General features: G+C 39.0%; 1 protein-coding gene across 1 annotated transcript; it reads right to left on the bottom strand.

Moving 5' to 3' along the window:
* Positions 1–748: 748 nt before the first annotated feature.
* On the bottom strand, positions 749–19,036 carry GNS (glucosamine (N-acetyl)-6-sulfatase). The gene is given in 9 exon segments (XM_072399021.1): positions 749–2,247; positions 7,828–7,988; positions 8,794–8,904; positions 9,250–9,365; positions 9,368–9,419; positions 10,405–10,659; positions 11,835–11,900; positions 12,574–12,812; positions 18,750–19,036. Coding segments are annotated over 9 exon segments (1,272 nt in total). The 5' UTR covers positions 18,928–19,036; the 3' UTR covers positions 749–2,153.
* Positions 19,037–21,790: the final 2,754 nt, after the last annotated feature.

Here is a 21,790-nt window from a genome sequence, read left to right as displayed (position 1 = left end):
AAAAAATGTACATACAGAGGCAAGACTACGTGATACTGATGACGTGATGCTCCAAGGTTATAAAGGATCATTTGGTGGAGAACCCTGTGCAGGTTATATAATTGGACATTTCTTAACTTCTATTGTCTATAAAAATAATTTAAATGTTACACCTTAGTCATGGCATAGACTGCATATTCAGGACACCCACACATCTTAAAAGGGGATAAAATTATTGCCTTTTCCCTGATTTCTGCAGCAGCACATAGGGAGGGTAGCACCAACCTTCTGCTCCGATCTAATAAAAAATATGATCCTGCACTGTACTAAAGTGTCTTCTAACCAAATTTTGGCTACTCCACACTACTCTCAGAAATCATGTCAGCGGAAAGATAACTTTAACTACCCCTCCACTACAGATGTTGGGGAATGATGAATGTATATTCTTTTTTAATCTCTACAGATTGTTATAATTTTTATGAAGCGCTGAAGCAAGAGGAGAGGGAACAGATTAGGATTTCCTGAAGTATACAAGGTCCATTTTCATTAAACTCTTCTATAAAATTAACATTTTGTCCCTTTGAAATGAAACTTTTATTCCCTTCCTCATATTAAAAAGGCTTGTACTGAACAGAATAATGAATCTTGATGATGTGTCCTAAGTTTAAGTACAAAGATCAGAAGGTGGTGTAACCATTATGAACAAGACACAGACCTAAGCATATGTAACATTTATGAGATGGCTAAAGCGTTTGTACCCTGTTGAATGTTGTTTAAAAAAAAAAAAAAAAAAAAAAAAAAAAAGTTCAGTTAGGGTTTATCTGATCTTTAGTGTGTAAAGAAAACTGCATATATATTACAAAAACTGTATTATGCTGAAAATTAAAATATTAGGTTAGTCGACAAACAAATTATTCAGAAGCACCACCACCATCCTTTTTCTTCTAGGCAAATAGCCAAAATCTGCATTATAATTTTATTAATATATTAAATCATACTTCATTGTTTGCTACACTTTATTACGTTACCACTAACTCTTTATGTTTCACAGATTTAGGTCCGATCACAGATATGACATTTTCAAAGATTCACATTATTTCAGCCTTCTGTGAAAACATGCATTGTTAGTGGAAACCAACAAGAGTTTTGTATCAAAACCAAAACATTGTTTTACGATGCAGAATATAATCTAGATGGTTTCAGCACCACTGTTGGAGACTGAGTTTCAGCCCAAGTACACATGAGCAGATTGGTTGCCAATTTTTTAATGAACTGGCAGTTCTAAATGATTTACTGACTGCTCAGAAGTCTTAAAACAATGACATGTACAATATTCTGCCTTCCTTATAGGGGGGATAACAAGTAATTAGAATCCAAAGAGGATTTATTCCATTCGTTCAAACACACAACATGGGTTGGGTACTTTTTTTATATACCAACAGACCCAAAACTGATAAATTGGTCAGCCAAATTCCTTTGAAATCCATCTATTCTATCCGATCAGAAGTTATAACTGACTCGTGTGTACTGGGGCTAAGTGTTTTAAAACCAGACATCACTCTCTGATCAGCGTATTATTTCTGCCACAAATCAGCAAGGTTTCTTACAAAAAAGAAAGAATGTTGTGTGTATTATACAGATGTTCTTCTTTCAATCATCTTAACAGATCTATGATAAGTAACAAAACTGCCAAAAAGGGTAGCAACATTAGAACCAGCTATGACTATTGGGTACAAAGAAAGTTCCTAGTGGTTTTAAACTATTTTAGAATTACAACTTTTTTTTTCTTTACCAAAAATAGTCTCATTTCATTAAAAAAATACCTTTACTAGAGATGCATTATCACAGATAATCGGATCACTGACAAAGTGGGCTTCAGTGTTTCAGGGATTGGCCATGGGAAAGGAATAAAATAGTAAAAGTTCCCTTTATAAAGGAGAATATATCTTTTTAATACCTCCAACCAATCACAGCCTATGAAGCCCATCTGTAAAGAAAGATACAGTCTTGAGAATTCACTGACACAGATTTCACATTACCAGCCGCTCTTTGGTTAGGTCCTGCACACAAATTACACAGATAAGCCAAATCACTGATGTCTCCAATGGCTGGCAGCAAGCAGCCAATAAAGCAGCTCGGTTATTTATTCGGAGATAAGAAGGAAATGAATTACTCTATAGCAAACTTCGCCATTTCAAATACTTCCGAGATGATATGTGGCCTGGCTCATCTTGATTCACAAACATCATCGATGGGTCAAACCGGTACCTGGAAAAAAAAAAAAGGCTGATTAGCAAAATTACTTAATGTCTAATTATTGCCATTGATATCAAGAGCTCCACAGGAATGTGAATGGCACATGAGTGATCAGAAGGGGAATACCGGTATGAATGGCACATGAGTGATCAGAAGGGGAATAATCCTTCAGAATCTTTTTTTCTAGATTGGGTGCGTCCTATATTCCGGAGCGTCTTATACGGCGAAAAGTACGGTATGTGGCAAGGGTGCTCTAATGCAGGGATAACAAATACACTTCAATGTCACTCCCTCAATACAAGGTGCCAGTGCTGGTACCTTTAAATCCCAAGAGAATGCACCTCTGTAGGCTGAAAGTGCGATCTTGTGGGATTTGTTCATTGAAATCCTTACACCATTATTACTTTATACAGTCTTACAACCTAAAATATAACTAGTGACTTTTTGCCTGCAAATGGCCCTAAATACATTTTTTCTTTTCATGCTCCTTTCCCCAGCGGTCTGTGCTTGCAAAGCTGAATAACAGCCATAGCCCTTACAAACGTGTAATAAATAGAATGAAATAGTATGTCAGTGAGCTGAATATAGAGAGCACTGTGTCAAACCTTTGTCACTATTTTAACGCATAGACAAACTGTGAAAGAACGAATATAATAAAAACAAAAAAAAATAATACATTTTTAGTTTATATCTACAAAATCTATCTAATTACATGTTTATTTCTTTGACTTTAAAGGGGGTGAGACACCATCTGAAGAGCATGGGTTTTTTAACCAGAGTTCTGCATTAAAGTTTAAAAGCTAGGATGGTTTGTTTGACAAATGCCTCGCAAGCATTTTAAAAAGTTTTCAGCAATGATAGCATCCACATTCCTACAATAACAGGTTTTCTTTAAACACACAAACTAACAAATGCTTCAATAATGCAGTTCCTTTTTATAGTTTACCCAGTCAGTCCTTATATAGTTAAATAGGTTAGGTTGAAAAACGTCCATCAAGTTCAACAACTAGGGAAATGAGATATCCCAGATATAAAACCCTATAAGACATAGTTGGTCCAGAGGAAGGCAAAAAAACCCCTGATACAATTTGCTTCAACAGGGGGAAAAAAAAATCCTTCCCGATACTATGAGGCAATCGGATGTTCCCTGGATCAACAGTCTCTCATCTTTACTTTAAAGCCTTAATACCCAGTTATATTCTGTGCTTCTAGAAAAGCATCCAGCTTTTTCTTAAAGCAATCTATAGTAGTTGCTGAAACTTCTTCCTGAGGGAGCCAATTCCACATTTTCACAGACCTTACAGTGAAGAAACCCTTCCTTATCCGAAGCTTAAACTTTTTTTCCTGCAGACGATCTTACAGTGAGTAATGTGGAAGAGAGTTCTCTATATAGACCATTTATACATTTATACAGGGTGATCATATACCCCCTAAATGTCTCTTCTCAAGGGATAATCGGTTCAGTTCAGCTAAACTCTCCTAATAGCTGAGCTCCTCCATTCCTTTTATTTATTTAGTTGCCCTTCTCTGCAATCTCTCCAATTCCACTCCAATGGATTCCAATGTCCTTTTTGTGAACTGGTGACCAAAACTGGACTATATATTCCAGATGTGGTCTGACCAATGCTTTGTACAGGGGCAGGATTATGTCTCCATCTCTGCAGTCTATTCCTATTTTAATACAAGAAAGTACTTTACTAGCTTTAGATATTGCAGCTTGGCATTGCATGCTGTTATAAAGTCTTTGATCTACCAGAACCCCCAGATCCTTTTCCATTTCTGACTCCCCAAAATGTATTTCCCCTAGACAGTATGAAGCATGCATGTTGTTAGCACCCAAGTGCATATCTTTACATTTATCTATATTAAATGTCATTTGCCACTTGGCTGCCCAATCAAACAGTACATCCAGGTCTGCTAGTAGATTATAGACATCCTGTATGGACTTAATTCCATTACATAGTTCGGTGTCATCTGCAAACACAGAGATGGTACTTTTAATCCCAAATTCTTTATCATTTATAAAGATAATAGTGGTACACCACTAATAACCTTAGACCATTCAGAGTATAAATCATTAATTACAACTCTCTGGATGCGATCTTTAGGCCAGTTGTCTATCCATTTAGAGATTTAATTTTCTAAACCTATTGACCCTAACTTGCATATTAACCGTATGTGGGGTACAGTGTCAAATGCTTTAGCAAAGTCCAAGTACACTATATCAACTGCTACTCCACTGTCTACCTGTTTACTTACTTCCTCATAAAAAGAGAGTAAATTTGTTTGACAACTTCTGTCTAGCAGAAACTCCTCTATGTGGTTTTTTATCAAACTCCCTAAGACCTTTCCAACTATGGACATTAAACTAACGTGTCTGTAGTTACCTGGTAATGACTTTGCTCCCTTTTTGAAGATAAGAACCACATTGGCCTTACGCCAATCCATTGGTACCTTGCCAGTGATTAAAGAGTCTCTACAAATTAGAAATAATGGCTTTGAAATAACTGAGCTCAGCTCTTTGAGGACATGTGGATGTAATCCATCAGGTCCTGGTGCTTTGTAAACCTTAATTTTTCCCAGCTGTTTCTCAATCATATCAATTCTGAGCCATTGTGACTCATTTAAAGCAGTGACATTGCTATTATGAATTTGGACTTGAACTCTGCCATTTTCCTTTGTGTACACAGAGCTAAAAAAAAAAAAAAAGTGTTCAGTAAATCTGCCTTGTCTTTATCCCCAGTTACCAACCCAGCGACAGGGGCCTACATGCTCAGATCTGATCTGATCTTTTTGCTATTAATATATTTGAAAAAAATTTGGGGGTTGCCATATTTTCCTTTGCGATCTGTCTTTTCATTTTGAAGTTTTGCACATTTTATCTCCTTTTTACATCTTTTGTTATATTCTTTATGTGTTTCAAATGATGAAGGCGATGAACCTTCATTTTTATATTTTTGAAATGCCCTTTTCTTGTTCCTCATGGCTTTTTTTTTTTTTCTTTTTTTTAACGTCAGCTGTAAGCCACAAAGGTTTTCATTTTAGCCTCCTAAACTTATTACCCATTGGAATATATTTTCCAGTGTGCTTTAGTAGAACAGACTTGAAACATTCCCATTTCTGTCCTGTGTTCTCTGAGGACAATATTGTCTCCCAGTCCAAGTCACAGAGAGACGCCCTTAATAATAGAAAAATTGCTCTCCTAAAATTAAATGTTTTTATCTTTCCTGTTTTTACTTCCTGTTTACAGCTTACATTAAATGAATTCATATTATGGTCACTGCTACCCAGATTCTCTATTACATGCACATTTGTTATATGCTCTGCATTGTTGGAAAGAACTAGGTCCAGCAGAGCATCATTTCTAGTTAGGGCTTCTATAAACTGTACAATAAAATTATCTTGTATTAGTATCACAAATTTCCTCCCTTTTGCTGTAGTGCCATTACCCCAGTCAATGTCAGGGTAGTTGAAATCTCCCATGATTAAAACACTTCCACTTTTTGCTGCTTTTTCTATCTGTGCTAGTAGTTGATTTTCTATTTCTTCCCTAGCACTGGGGGGCCTACAGCAGACTCCAATCATTAATTGTGTGTTATTCAACCCCACATTCAACTCCACCCATAATGCCTCAACCTCGCCGCTTGTTCCCTCCGCAATTTCTTCTTTTACATTCACTTTTAGATCACTTCTCACATACAGACAGACACTGCCACCCTTTCGTTTGACTCTGCCTTTACAACAAAGAGTATACCCAGGAATATTGACAGCTCAGTCGTGAAGAACAAAGCCAGGATTCAGCAATGCCAACTAAGTCAAAATCCTCCTCACTCATTAAGTCTTCTAACTCCCCTATCTTGTTTGCTAGACTTCTAGCATTGGTGAACAGGCTGGCTCTTTAAACTATTGCTGCTTTTACCATCGCTGTTTGTCAAATCATTTTGTTTTACCGTACAATTAGTATTGCACAATCCAATGTTTGTCTGTAACTTGGGAAGCTTCTTACAAATATCCATAACCCTCCCTCCAACTATCCCTAATCTGACCCCTGACTAACCTTTCTGCCACCTTATTTAACTGTCCCACTTTAATCATCCCTCCACCATTCCCCTGAATCTTTCCCCTAGCACAGCAGACCCCCTTTCATTTAGGTGCAAACCATCTCTGGCATACAGGTTGTTCCCCAATGAAAAGTCAGCCCAGTGCTCTATGAACCCAAACCCTTCCCTTCTACACCAGGACTTAAGCCGTGCGTTTAGCTGCCTAAGTTCCCTCTGCCTTTCCTGTGTTGTGCATGGTACAGGCAATATTCCAGAGAACATAATCTTGGAAGTTCTTTTCTTCAACTTGAAACCTAGTTCCCTAAACTGATTTTCAGGTCCTGTCCAGCCCTTCCCAGTAGTTTGTCCACTCGGTCCATCACATGCCGAACCTTGGCACCAGGAAGACAGGAAACCATTCGGTTGAAGGGATCCGGGCGACAAACTATTCTATCCGTCCTCCTGATGATAGAATCCCCTATGACTACCAATTGTCTTTTCCTTCCTGCGTTGCCCTCCCCACCACTACTAGATGTGCTGCTCTCCAGGCTGTTAGGGGTAGCAGTAACATCTAGAGTTGCCACCACTGGGACTGCCACATGCACATCTTCATATAACTTTGCAAACATGTTAGGGTGCTCAAACCCAGGGCTGGCCTTCCTTTTCTGGGAGCCCCTACCACTTCTTCCAGTTACATTAAGCCAACTCCCTTCATGCTCATCCTGACTAACCTCTCCACCCTCCACATCTAAGCTAATAACTGCCTGCTCAGTGAGCAGGAGACCCTCTCAAAGTGATCCAGTGATTTCAGTGTCGCAATGCGCTTCTCCAGCTCTCCAATGCGAGATACCAGAAAGGCGACTTGCTCACATCTGTCACAGCGGTATTCACCTAGGAACTGTTGCTCCATTTGTGCATACATATGGCAGATTGTGCACTGAACCAAACCTTCCACCTTGCTACCACTCGTTTTCCCAGTTACAATTTTGTTTACAAGGAGTTATAAAAGGTTACCTACAGTTTGTGGTTACTATAAGGATTTAACTCCTGTTTTTTCCCAACTCCACTTGATCAAAGAGCCACTTGTTTCACAAGCCATATGTGAGCAAGCTCAAGGTGAGTGTGCCAGGAACTTAAATCACCTGTGAAGCCTTGACCACTCCCCCTTAGAGGTCAGCAAGGAAAAAAAGCTGTTTAAAACAAAACTCACAGTCAAGCAAACACAACTCCCAAATGCACAATATCAGAGTCCTGTTTTTTCCAACTCCACTTGATCAAAGAGCCACTTGTTTCACAAGCCAGGTGTGAGCAATGTTTATGCAACATTTATACCAAAAAAAAAAAATAGTTGCTCTGCTATGCAAGTAAAGGAGATGTCGAAGTATTTTAAATCATTCAAGGGTGGATCAACACAATTAGTATTAAGAGATGCAATATTTCTTTTCTAATTTACAAGAGGATATATTAACATTCTGTTGAGTACAAATCAGTCTTACAAAGTACAAAATGTTACATTACGGAGGCAATATAGTTCAGAGCCCACATGTCTTACCTAGGATCAAAGACTCCAGGAGTTCGGCACGAAGCACCGCTACATGACTGTAGTATCATTAGACGGTGGTTCATCTTTTCAAGGATCTCCTGTTCTATTGTTTTAGCAATGTTTGTCAACTGGTTTGGGTCTGCTGTAATATTGTATACCTCTACAAAAACCTGCATTTCAATAGGAAAAAAAAAAGTGTAAGTAAAATACAAACATTTTTCTCTTTTTCCCCCCTCCTAACCATCAATGGTTAGCTACTATACCAGCGATGGCGAACCTATGGCACGCGGGAAGGTCCGCAATTAAGATATGCGGAGCGGCGGGAGGCGAGTGTGCCGGTGTCTGCTTTGCAGCTCACCTGGCAACAGGGCCGGACTGGCCATTGGGAGGACCGGGCATTGTCCCGGTGGGCCGCTGCCCATCCTCCTGTGCTGGCTGCGGTCCTTTGAGTGGATGTTTAGCCTGCCTGTCTTCTCCTTAGTATCCTATGAGCCAGGCAGTGTGTGAGGGGGAAGTGGGGGGAGGAAGAGAAGCTTCACACTGAGTCTGTCACAGGAACTCAGTGAGGCTGTAGTGTGACTCCACATGTGACATCTGGTCTTCCTCCTCCTATTTGGCTCATTTGAAACATCACTCAAAACTCATTTTTCAAACCTACCTACCCATCTTCTTTTGTCTTTTGAAACCGTCACTACTTGCCTCCACTACATATCTCCCATCCTATTGTGTGTTACTTCCCCCACCTCCTAGATTGTAAGCTCTTCAGGGGAGGGTCCCCTCCCTGCGTCACAGTCTGTAACTGTCTGTCATTTGCAACCCCTATTTAATGTACAGAACTGCGTAATATGTTAGCGCTATATAAATCCTGTTTTTAATATTAATAATAATAGGATTAATAATAATAATATTATTAATATTGATAAAAATTTAGCTTGATATAGTTAAATGGTAAAATATGTGTTACACTACATTTACCTCTGCATCATCAAATTCACAGTACTGCAGGTTGTGGTCTGCTGAAATGGTTCTCACACAGGCATAGGTGTTATTAAAGGAATCTTCACATACACAGTCTGGAAAGCATTCCTGGAGAAACAAAAAGGGGAGAAAATCATTAATTTTATACCTAGCAATTAGATTGGTTATTCTAAACTCGCAAGAAAGTGCCCTGGATGTCACAATCCCCAGATGAGTAAATGGGCAGCACAATAAGTGTGTAAAATGACACGTCAAGCTGCCGGCCAATTGCTTCATTTAGCTACTATATTATGTTTTACAAAAACTTTCCAACAGTACAGTATAGCATTCACCACCGCGAACAGATATAATGTACTTAATGCGCTTAATTCTTCTTTTAAGTAAAAGAATCATAAAGTTATTGTCATTTAAAAAAGAAAAGACGGCAGTGCCCTTCTGATTAATGATACATACAGAGACACCAGGTCCTAGCGCTGGACAAGAGGGGTCAGTCCGCGTGGATCCTTCTCCTTGATATTCAACCAACATATCTGTTCTCCAAGTAACATTATCATTTCTCTGTAAAGCAAAAAGCCAGCGATATCCAGAATGGTTGGACCAAGATCAATGTTCTCTACAAGTGCCTGAAAAGAGAACATAACAAAACATAGGTATTTATGGGGTGCAGATGAATGTGTCTTTCTGGCTGCAGTTGTTTTTAATCAGCATTCGGATTTAGAAGGAACAATAGAACAATCACACACACAAAGTAATGCTGGCTGGGTGCAGGCACAAATAATTGCACTAAAGAGTTCAACTGTGTTTTCCTCTTAAAAACTGCAGGAAACTGTATAATTGCTTATGCTAAAAAAAGCTTTTAAATTTTATTTGAAAATACATACAAATGTGTTTATGTAATAAAGGGATAGTGACAGTTCTACTATATACAGAATATTGCAGAAATAAACTGACAATGCCAACCATACTGAGCTGAGAAAATCTTTAAGGCTGGCTTCACATGTTTACATCTAGGTAATGCACAGTACTGCACTATGCACAGTAACACTTGGCAGTGCAATTGATGTTCAATGACACCCCAACACACTAAGGCAAAGGTTGTGCATTGCAGCCCATGTTACCATATAGCTGGGCAGCATCAAGAAAAGGTTTTGCCGTGTTGGGTTGAGTTGGAAACTATTCAAATATCCTTACTCTATTCTTGATTTAGTATTCTTTTTGAGGTGGTTTACACGGAACCTCAAAAACATACTGCCTAGAATATTAGTTGCTCAGTACACTGAGCATTTGTTCAGTACAATGGTCTTTCTTTAAGGTGCTCAAGCCGATTGAATATATCTTCCATTATAATAGTTCCTGTGAAGTATTACGATAAAACAGCACATCGATGTTCAACAGAACACAATCTATGATATGCTTATGAGGCTAGAAAATGGGAAAAAGTACATAACTAGTGGTTAGGTCTCAAACAAATTCCCAGTCATAGACACCGACTAAAGCCAATATTCAATACATTTCTTTTAGACACTTCCATCTTATATGTGTGATACAAAATGACAATTGAATCAAAATATGAATAATCAAGAAAGAAAGCAGCTTCTGTCCAATTACCTTGCTTATTTGATTAGGTTTTATGCCAGGTCCTCGGACAAGGAGTGGAACTTTAATATCAAACTCATACAGCTGTCTTTTGTCTATTGGCAATGAGAACTGACCTGCAATCCAAACAATACGGGAAGGGTATGATTTTAGGTATAACAGAATACAAATATGTACAAAGTCATCAAAAGAGCAGCAAAATATACAACCAACAACTTGATTGGAAATAGGGCATTGTTTGGCTTTTGAAAGCTGTAAAGGGACAGTCTGCAATATCTATGCAAGCTTGTCCAGCATAAAAAAGGCAAAGGATACCATGGGTCAAAGGTATCTTTTGCCTTTCCTCAAACACCACTGTTTGGTCTCCACTATGGAGAGTTTGCTTCATTTTCTGTCCAAGTGCCAACAGAGTCATTCCATTTCCTTCATTGGATTGAATTTTTAAAAATAATAAAACGCACTGAAAAATCTTGGGTGTTATCAAAAGGGAAATACATTATCTACAGAGACAGCAATAGAAACCCCATCATGAGATGACCCTAACATTCTTTAACACACACTCAAGACTGAATAAATCTTATCTTTGTGTTTACTGTCATACAAGAACAAAAAGTTACAAATATGAAATATCTACCCAATGGAAGACCAAAAAATTGAAAATCTGCCTTTCACATTTATCTACAGAGGCAGAATTAACTTTCCCAATATAATGCCTATATATAAAGATTGTCTAAATTTTATATAAACTTGCCAACATGTGCACTAGTTTACAGACCAAAAAATCTAAATTGAAAGTTACAATAGCAGGTGATGTCCATCACATAAAATTATTTTAAATGCTTTTAGAGAGTTAAAGCAAGAACAATAATTAAGGATTAAAAATCTCTTAGCAATTAAATCTCTTTTTTTAGCTCATTTATTAATATATATATATATATATATATATTTATATATATATATACACACACACACACACACATACACACGCATGTATATATACATACATACATACATACATACATACAACTGACAAATACAACTTACTATTGGTATAGGAAGCTTGTTAAAGAGATGTATTTTCAAACTGATCATTTTATATACTTTCCACTTCTCATGTAAACTGAATCATATTCTTTCCCTTTTTTAGCATATAACAGAAGCCTGGCATTACTGAGCTAAGCAAACACAATTCACATTATGTACCTCTCCAGCCTGTACAGAATAAGAACCACCTAACTGTATTCAATTCAACTGCTCCTTACAATATAACTTCTAGTGTTTCCACTAGAGGAGTGTGAGAGGTTGAGATCTGCTTTGGCAACCCACTGTACATTGACATGAGTACATAATTTAAAACCAATCAAAATTGTAATATAGGATCAGACATAAACATTAAATGCTCATAAGTAATTATTATTTTAGTAATAATTATGAAAACTCACCAAACCAAACCAATAACTCCATCCAGGAGGCACATGGCCTATTCCACCAGCATCCTCTGCTCCATACTAAAGAAAACAAAGAACAAGAAATGATAAAAAGCAGTCCCAGGCCCTGCCTGTACAAGTAGCAGTTATGTAGTAGGCAGTGAGTGAAGATATGTAAAGTTACAGATGCACCCTGCAGTCCTGGGTTCCCAATTCCCTGGTACTGACATAAGCTATTTGGCAGGCAGTGAGTAATATGTAAGGTATGGTTACAGCTGCACCCTGTAATCCTAGGCCCTTCCTGTTGTACAGACTTTTGTTATTTATTAGGCAGTGGTAATATATAACCTATGGTAGCTGGTACTCCTCACATTCTTGTTTGAACTGTATTGACATCTATTATCAAAGTTCCTTCTGTTTTATTCAGAATTTACCTACATTTTAAACACCAACTGACTAGTTGTCAGTTTTTTTCATGTCTGTTGTATATTTTGTCATGTCATTTTTTAAAAGCGAAGAAAAGGCCGATAAAACTTAGACTGACATAACAAGCTTTTTCTTGATTTGCTCGATATTAATGGAAAATATTAAAGACCAACAGAACTTCTAGGGTTTCTAATTTCTATAAATATGTGCACAAGAACATAGAGGCTTGATGGAAGCAACTACAGAATGTCACAATAAACCAATCTAGGAACATGCAAGAATTTGAAACAAAGGTGTATATAAAATTGGAGAAACAACAAAAAATTACCTGATTTAAATACTTTCCAGCAAAGAATGTCTGGTATCCGATATTATGAAGGAGAGCTGGAAAGGTGTATGGCTCCTGAGTCTTTTGCCAGGCTTTGCTGCTGCAGTTTCCTTCTATTGTGTTATTGATAACATGGTGGTTATGTGGGTATCTTCCAGAAAGAATGCTGGCCCTGCTTGGGCAGCACAGAGCACTGGCAACATACTGCGGACAAGAAGAAAAGGTAATGGTTTTATAAACTAAATCAGCATATTTAAATATTTATATATAATAGTCTATCAGAACTCTAACTCTATAAGGAGTAATAAAGCTATTGGATAACTCCATACAATAGCTTTATTACTCCTTAGTGCTAACAAAATAACCAATAGCAGCCAATCAGAACAGTACAAGAATAATTCAAACTTTGTATGGATTACTGCACTTAAAATAAGATATTATATTTATTTAAATTAGTTGTGTATAGATATATTATTTCATATGCACTCAGCTAGTATTTGAGATCAGTATTGGATGCCTAATATTCCATGTAAGACATCATCTGTGCATCACAGCTATGCTACATCAAACATCTTGCAAAGACAATAAAAACAAAAAAGATGTAGCAATCAAGATTAAAGTTATGCTAAGGATGATGATATGCAAAGATGTACTTAAATCGGTTCTCTAGCAGCAGGATGTATTGGTGAGGATATGCAGGATATGGTTACACGTGCACCCTGACGTCTTAGATATCTTGTGGATATAGATGGACACTGTAACCTCTGTAGGATCAAGGCAGCAGTCAATATTGTAATGATACTAAGGATGTTGATGAGGTCTGAATTTATGAATTAAAACTGAATGTATGCTAAAATAATAGCAAAATACAAGAAACTTTTTAACTGATGTGTGCACTGCTTGGGATATTTATCTGCTGAAACTGACCCACGGATAAGCTTTTTTAGGTGCTTTTAAATCACAGTTTAATACTGAGGAAAACTATTTCCAACTGCAAGCTGTTGCCAGGAGCTTGTTGTACTCCAATAAAGACAAAAAAAGCTGTCGTGTGTATTTTTAACAGTAGCCTAAGTTGTTTTGTAACTTGTGTGTCATCCCTCACTAAATATTGCATGCGGTTAATGAGGCAAAACCTGAAAAACAGCTTACGCCTCCACCATCTGGAAAGTGTCTGCACCTTGCACATCATTCCCAGTTTTTTTCCCCACACTATCACACTAATAAGTTAGTGTTAAACAGAACACATGCTTTGTGTGTGTATTTATGATATGGTGAATGCACTGTGGCTTTTGTTCCAAACTAGGACACCTACTTTTTGTGACTACAGAGCCTCCTCAGGCAGACATATGGGGCCTGAATTATCAAAGCTCTCCAAGACTTGGAATGGAAAGACAAATTGGCGAACATGGGTGATCCAGCAAATCTGCAATGGATTTAGCCAGGATGGAAAACATTTACCAACTGATTTTATTCTCAAGCCTTGGAGACCTTTAATATTTCAGGCGCATTGTTTTTCCTGTAATGCATGCATGCATGCTAGAAATGCAGTCTGCTATGTTTTGTTCTTTGTTCTTTAAGTATCACATGGCCACACATGACTGACCCTTACACCCATCCAAAGAAAAGAGGAAATAGCAGTAGAGCAGTGTACTGCTAACAAACACTGTTTTTATGAACATATCAACCTGTTTATTAGAATTTTCCCTGTTCAATTTTGAATTTATCTGGATTTTAAATGAAAAAATTGATTCTATTCTATATATAATTGTTTCTAACCTAAGATCCCAGTTGTACAAGGTTAACACATACATACAGAAAACTCTCCTGTTTTCAGTACACCTAAAATGTTTTTAAAAATCAATAAATACAATCCAGTTTCTTGCTCGCCTGGGATTATGAAATCAGACACTTGACACCACTTTCACAATCTACTTATCATGGAGTGTTTAATTTATTTATTTTTTCCCCAGAATTACAACATCCATGGTTGCTCTCAATTTATATAACCAACTGTAAGGCTACGTACACACGAGCAATAATTATTGTTGGAAACGATCGTCCGATAAATGTTAACAAAAAAATTGAACGACTGGCCAACGACAACAATGAATGAGAATGTCACTGGAAATGAACGACTATCTCGACGGATCTGATTGAGGGACGATCGTTTGCTATCCATAGTGTGTACGGTCGTTTAGTGATCATGGATTGTTCTGTCGTCGTTAGTTTTCTAATGACAATTATTGCATGTGTATGTAGCCTTAGGTACTAATAAGCGCGAGGTCAGCAAATTCCAATTGCACGGTTGGTACTCCAATATTAAGGGAGCAGTAGGCATGTTACATTGATACCTTTAGCATTGCAGGGGAACTTTAAAGCGTACCTAAACTCAGAAATTTCACTTCAAATAAAAGGATAGACAACCCTTCTATGTAAAGTAAAAATTGTGTTTTTTTTCCTCCTTAATTCTCAATCGCCTAGAGAAAAAAATGCAGATCTAACACATGCGCAATGAGATCAGCAAGTTTTTTTCCAACCTACATCATCTGATCTTGCACCTGGGTCAAGTGACGTAGGAAGAAGAATCAGGAAGAAAAGGCGAAGATGGCTGCACCCGGCGCGCAGGCTTGGAGATGGATGCTGGGACGACACAAGACCCAATGAAAGACACCTCCGGACCGGTCGACTGTGCTGCGGGACTATAGTTTTTTGTTTTTGTTTTGGCCATTTTTCAGTTTACTTCCTCTTTAAGCACTAATGCCTGAAGCCGAATGATGTTAGGTTCCCTGAAGCAGCATTTTCCAGCTCAACTGAAAATGATTTAAAAGTTAATGGTAAATGCCTTTTGCTAATGTTTTTAAATGGATCTAGCACAAGTACAATGTACAAGTGTTGTGGTGGGTTAACTTAACAGGCAACTCCAATGGGAATCCCAATAGTTTAGGATGTTAGGAAAAAAAAAAGATCACTGGTCACTCCCAACTTTTAGCTGCAACACCTAGTTTGTTATTAGAAACAAAATCTGTGGAATTTAAAAAAACTAAAATATTTCACATATTTACATTTAATGTGTCCCACGTCCCATAGTCAGATCACCCATGACATTATTACTCCAGTTGAGATTAAGGGACTTTTAGGGCACTAAAATACTGCAATCAAAACATTCAATGCCTTTAGCATAATTGGATATATCCACATCATCTACTTGATGAACTTGGACATAATAAACATGTACACTGAGTTTGGTGAAAGTTGTAGGACTGACTACTGTTCAGACTGAAGTTACAAATCATATTGTTGTTAAAGAAATGTTGTATTATTCCTGTGGAAGATTTTGCTGTGAACAGACAACATGCAGACAGGAGCTCTCCATGCAGGTGAAACAAGCCATCCTTAGGCTGCAAAAATAGAAAAAAACCATCCGAGAAATTGCTACAATATTAGGAGTGGCAAAATCTACAGTTTGGTACATCATGAGAAAGAAACAAAGCACTGGTGAACTCAGCAACGCCAAAAGACCTGGACGTCCACAGAAGACAACAGTGGTGGTGATGGCAGAATCATTTCCATGGTGAAGAGAAACCCCTTCACAACAGCCAACCAAGTGAACAACACTCTCCAGGAAGTAGGCGTATTGATATCCAAGTCTACCATAAAGAGAAGACTGCATGAAAGTAAATACAGAGGGTGCACTGCAAGGCACAAGCCACTCATAAGCCTCAAGAATAGAAAGGCTAGATTGGACTTTGCTCAAAAACATCTAAAAAAAGCCAGCACAGTTCTGGAAAAACATTCTTTGGACAGATGAAACCAAGACCAACCTTTACTAGAATTCTGGCATGAAAAAAGTATGGAGAAGGCGTGGAACACCTCATGATCCAAAGCATACCACATCATCTGTAAAACATGGCGGAGGCAGTGTGATGACTTGGGCGTGCATGGCTGCCATGGCACTGAGACACTAGTGTTTATCCATGGTGTGACACAGGACAGAACCAGCTGAATAAATTCTGAGGTGTTCAGAGCCATAGTGTCTGCCCAAATCCAGGTAAATGCAGTCACATTGATTGGGAGGCATTTCATAATACAGATGGACAATGACCCAAAACATACAGCCAAAGCAACCCAGGAAGTGGAATATTCTTGAATGGCCAAGTCAGTCACCTGATCTGAACCCAATTAAGCATTCATTTCTTTTGTTGAAGACTAAACTTTGGACAGAAAGGCCCACAAACAGCAACTGAAAGCCGCTGCAGTAAAAGCCTGGCAGAGCATTAAAAAGGAGGAAACCCAGCATCCGGTGATGCCCATGAGTTCAAGACTAAAAAAAATAAAAATAAAATAAATATAGTTAAATAGAGTTACCCTTAAATTTACCAGTGTAGCAAGGATTGTGAAATGTTTCTGATGAGTTGACCAATATTTATAGGTTACATAAGCGTTAAGTGAAGTTTAATGTACACATTAATCGTTAAACGTTCTTCAAAAGTCAAATGCAAAAAAAAAAAAGTGCTGGGCTGTTCAAAGGTTCTGCACCCTTTGTTTTTACAGTCTGGAGACTTAATGTGCTGAATAAGTAGCATTAGCAATCCAACACTTTACTGCTGCCTTACAGATATAAAAAAACAGATTAACTAAATCCTGACCAAAGCCAAGGGTTTATACTCTATTGCTAAAAGTTAAAAATATATTTACCAAGACTTAAAGCTGCGTAAACACTTTCAATAATTATCGAACGACGAAGGACCAAAATCGTTCACAAAAAAGGTGATCAACGACGCCAACGAACGAGGATTGTCGTTGGAAATGAATGGCCGTCACGGCGGATCCGATTGGCCAATGGTCGTTCACAATTGTGTGTACGGTCGTTCAGTGATTGTGCATGTTTCTGCAATACACTTTATCCTTTACATGTCACTCCCTGCATCGTTTGAACGATTGTATCTAGCGTGTGTACACTATTGGTGGATTATATTTGAACAATCGTATCGTTACAACATCTTGTCTGTCCATTACACTGTATGACTGATGAGCTCACATCTGTTTGTAGGAACTTACACAGGTCTAATGACAGCCTGGCTTCCCTCCTACGTTCTCACCCCAGGAGAGTATCACATGCACACCTTATACCTACCAAGCACCCGGCCTTTCCTGAGGGTTCAGATAGAACATGTAGTGTAACACAGATAAATACCTGAGTCTGGGACTGTCATCTCTATATAATTCAAAGATTTTTAACTGGAAATCCTGCCAGTAACAAACTTAGCAAGCCAACAACACTAACCCATTGGCACCCAACAGTTTGAGCTCCTTTAGAGAGGTAAAGGCGGTATGTGATTGGACAAAATGAAAGCGCACATCAGTTTAAAGCGTACCTAAACTCAGAATTTTCACTTTACATAAAAGGGTAGCCAACCCTGTTAAAGTAAAAGTTCTGTTTTTTTTTTTTTTTGTTTTTTAAAGGGGTGCAGCACCAGCCCTAAAGGTCAGGAATGAATGGGAGAGCAAAGCCATGCGCAGAAGGAGCCTTTTTGCGCAAAATGAAAAAATTTGCTGATCCCATGCATGCACAGTTAGATCGGTAAATTTTTTTTTTCATCCTACGTCACCCAATCTTGTGCCTGGGTCGGGTGATGTGGGTTGAAGAACAGGAAGAAGAAGAAGAAGACATGATGGCGGTGCCCGGAGTTCCCAGATGACGCAGGACGCGATGCAGGACACCCCCAGAGGGATCGGACTGCCCTGCGGGATTGAAGGTGTGTATTTTTTTGTTTTGCAGTTTTGGGTTTAGTTCCTCTTTAAAATCTGGCACTGTGTAATATGTTGAAAGCAATGACAACACCAGATCGCTGGGCATTCTTTACACGTGTGATGGTGGCTGCACCACCAAAGGAGTGTATCATGAAGGAGCTATGGTGGTGCTTGGATTGGCCAGGTGATATACTGATCAGAGGTATTGATCCCCAGGGGGGAGATAAAGAAAAGAAACACCTCTTAGATTGTAAGCTCTCCTGTGTCACTGTCTGTATCTGTCCTTTGTAAACACTATTTAATGTACAGCGCTACATAATATGTTGGTGCCATATAAATCCTGTTTATTAATAATATTATTATATGTGGGACTAATACTACACAGGGAACACTGCACAGACTCAGCATGGTTATACCTGGCACACACAGCAACACCCCAACAACAACTTGACTCACCATACCACCCATAGACACATCCTGGTCATCTGTCAGGATCAGCACTATGTTAGGACTCCGGGATTTCCCCTCCACAACCAATACACACAGGAAAGCCGAAACCACAAGACAGATCCATGTGCCCGGTGATCGCAGAGAACCCATCATGTGTCACAGTACAGAATCCCGCTCCTCTATTTCATGCCTCGGCACACATGTACACAGCACGCAGGAAGAAGTACAACGGTGCTGGTCAGCTGCTCTATTACAGACAAGTCACATGCCTGAGAATAACAGGAAGGGAGGGAGAGGGGAGGCGGCAGCTAACACGGGGGCGTGTCTCACCAATAGAAGACGTGCGTCGTTACTAGAAGGCGTGTCTTACCAATAAGGGAGGCGTGTCTCACCGTTAGAAGACGTGCAGTGACACTAGAGGCGTGTCTCATCGCTAGATGGCGGTGCGTCGCCGCTAGGGGGCGTGTCTGAGCTCCCTTTCTGCTTCCTCACTCGGCTGTAGTCAGAGGCAGAGAGGCTGATGGGAATATTTATCTGTGTAGTCACACAACAGGAATATGCTTAACAGGCGATTTATTACAGCTCATAACTTCCCCTGAATTGTCACTATGACCAGAATAATCCCAGCTACTTCTTGAAGAGGAGCTTCTACCTACATTAAAAAAGAAAAAGTTAAAGTGCTATGAAATATACTTTTGTAAACACATGGCAATAGCATGGCTGTTATGTCCTGCACATAAAAAAAGCGCAGCGTGCACTACATTTCTGTGTATGTATATGAATGGACTGCTAAACCCAATGCATAGTAACACATTTGTCCATGGACTGGCTCTGTTCTGTGTCAGGACTAAGAAGCTCTAATGACAATAGCAGGAGTCATATGTCCAGTCACCTAAACCAGTGGTCGCCAACCTTTTCCGCCCCTGCAGACCACTAAAATTACCAGCTCTGAACCACGCATGGGCGGGGAGCCGGGTGCCACTCAAAGGGAAGAAACCTCCCCGATAGTGACGTCATGATGCCAGAACCTTGCCCACTCACCCATCGCAGATCCGAGCCTGGGATAGGAGAGTGGGCGGGTTGTGTCTCTAGTCCAGTTCCTTGAACCTGGGATTTGTTCGGGGGACATGGTCAGCGGCTCTGGCCGGTGCGCCCTGCCAGCGGGGTCCTTTTCCTGACTCCGCTCGGTGGGGCGCCCGCCAGAGCCGCAGACCACCAAAATTTTCTCCGCAGACCACCGGTTGGCGACTGCTGACCTAAGGGGTGGAACACAACCAGCGCCAGGACCACCTGTACGCTGCTTATATTATTCTCACCTAGCTGAAAACAAGAAAGAAAAAGCATGGGGAGTAAAAAAAAAATGTCTTTTTAGAGTGAAAATCTATCTGGGTAATGTCCAGGATGGGAGACTCTGAAATATGAAGAAGGGTTTATAACTGATGAATAGATTTTTTTTAATTTACAACATTAAACTACATAGACCACCTTCATAATTTCAATTAAAGGATTTAAATCAGCTGTAATTCATTTTATTTTAGCAAATAAATGATAATTAGGAAATGGGGGAGATGCTGACAGAGCTCATTGACAAGGATGCAAAAAGCCCCTATGGGCACCTTTGGGTATGATTTCTGACCCCTGGTAAACTGCCATGCTCTGCCCAGGCCAGGATTGCCATCCTAACTTCTATCTTGCTATGGAGTCATTTTTTTCATGAACAGAAAGTCTGCAGTGCTACCTTTTGGGTGTGTATAATTTGTGTATAATTTGTAGATGTCACACTACAGGTAGTCCCTGGGTTACATACGAGATAGGGACTGTAGGTTTGTTCTTAAGTTGAATTTGTATGTAAGTTAGAACAGGTACATTATTTTAATAAATGCAATTAGAACAGATGTTTGTCTCAACATAATATTAGCCAGTGTGGTGTCAGTTAATGTATAAAATCCTCACTGTGAGCTAGTCACAAACAAAATCTTTATGGAGTCTAGACATTCATTAACTTCTGGAGCAAGCTGTGCTTTGATATGCAAAAAGAAACAACTGCAGAGTTTGTCTTGGTCATTAAAGAGTTACATTAGGCTGCAGAAAGAGCTCACCCCCTAAGATCACCCACAACCTCAGTTGTGTTTAACAAAAGATTTCTTCTGCAAGTCATGCAAACCCCTGCCTTAAGCCTCCATCCTGCACACAGCAAGCAGGGAAGACCCATTCTTATCCTGGAGGCGTCCATATGTCGGCTGTCCTTAACTCGGGGACTACCTGTATTTACACTTTGTTAGCTTACCATTGAGCCCATGTGGAGCAAAGTAATGAATAAAACATCCGTGTGTCTGTGTTGCCCCTAACAGCCACTTCTAACCCCAGTAGAATATGGGCAACACAGGAAGCTGTGCAAGGGGCCCTCAAAGCTTCACTCTCCTACACAAACCTCACGCTGTACACAACCATCATAAAACTGAGCATATACAGCTGCAGGCAGAATGACAAACTCCCATCATAACCACACACACCTGGTATTAACAAGTATAACATATGTCTATACCTAAAATATTTTTATAAACAAATCTAGGCTATTTCAATCTCTTTTTAAAAAAATAAATTCCGATTTGGACTTTGATTTCCTAACTATTCTGAATGAAATTGTTCCAAGAGTTTTTTAGTCCTGAGCACCCCTAATCTCAATAGCATGTGCTCGGTTTCCAAGAACTCCTATACCATGTCTGCAGTCTTACCATATCCTATTGCATGTCTGCAGCCTTTAGGAATTTATATTTATTCAATGTTGCAGCCTCTTGTTTTATATGTTTATTACATAAATAAAGCTTTCTGATCTGTGAATGATTAGGTTTGTAATTACTACTAGTCCCTGTCATTGCCAATTAATTTGGGTAGTGAAACAAGAAACATGTCCAATATTCTGATATACCAAGGTATGTGTCTTACATCTGTCATCTTTTATCTCACTTTTATTATTAGGAAAAAAGAATGTTTAAGGCTGAGGTATTATTACACA

Source organism: Pyxicephalus adspersus, chromosome 2 (assembly GCF_032062135.1).
Source record: "Pyxicephalus adspersus chromosome 2, UCB_Pads_2.0, whole genome shotgun sequence".
In the NCBI taxonomy this organism is placed as follows: Eukaryota; Metazoa; Chordata; class Amphibia; order Anura; family Pyxicephalidae; genus Pyxicephalus; species Pyxicephalus adspersus.
This window is presented reverse-complemented; position numbering and strand designations above follow the sequence as displayed.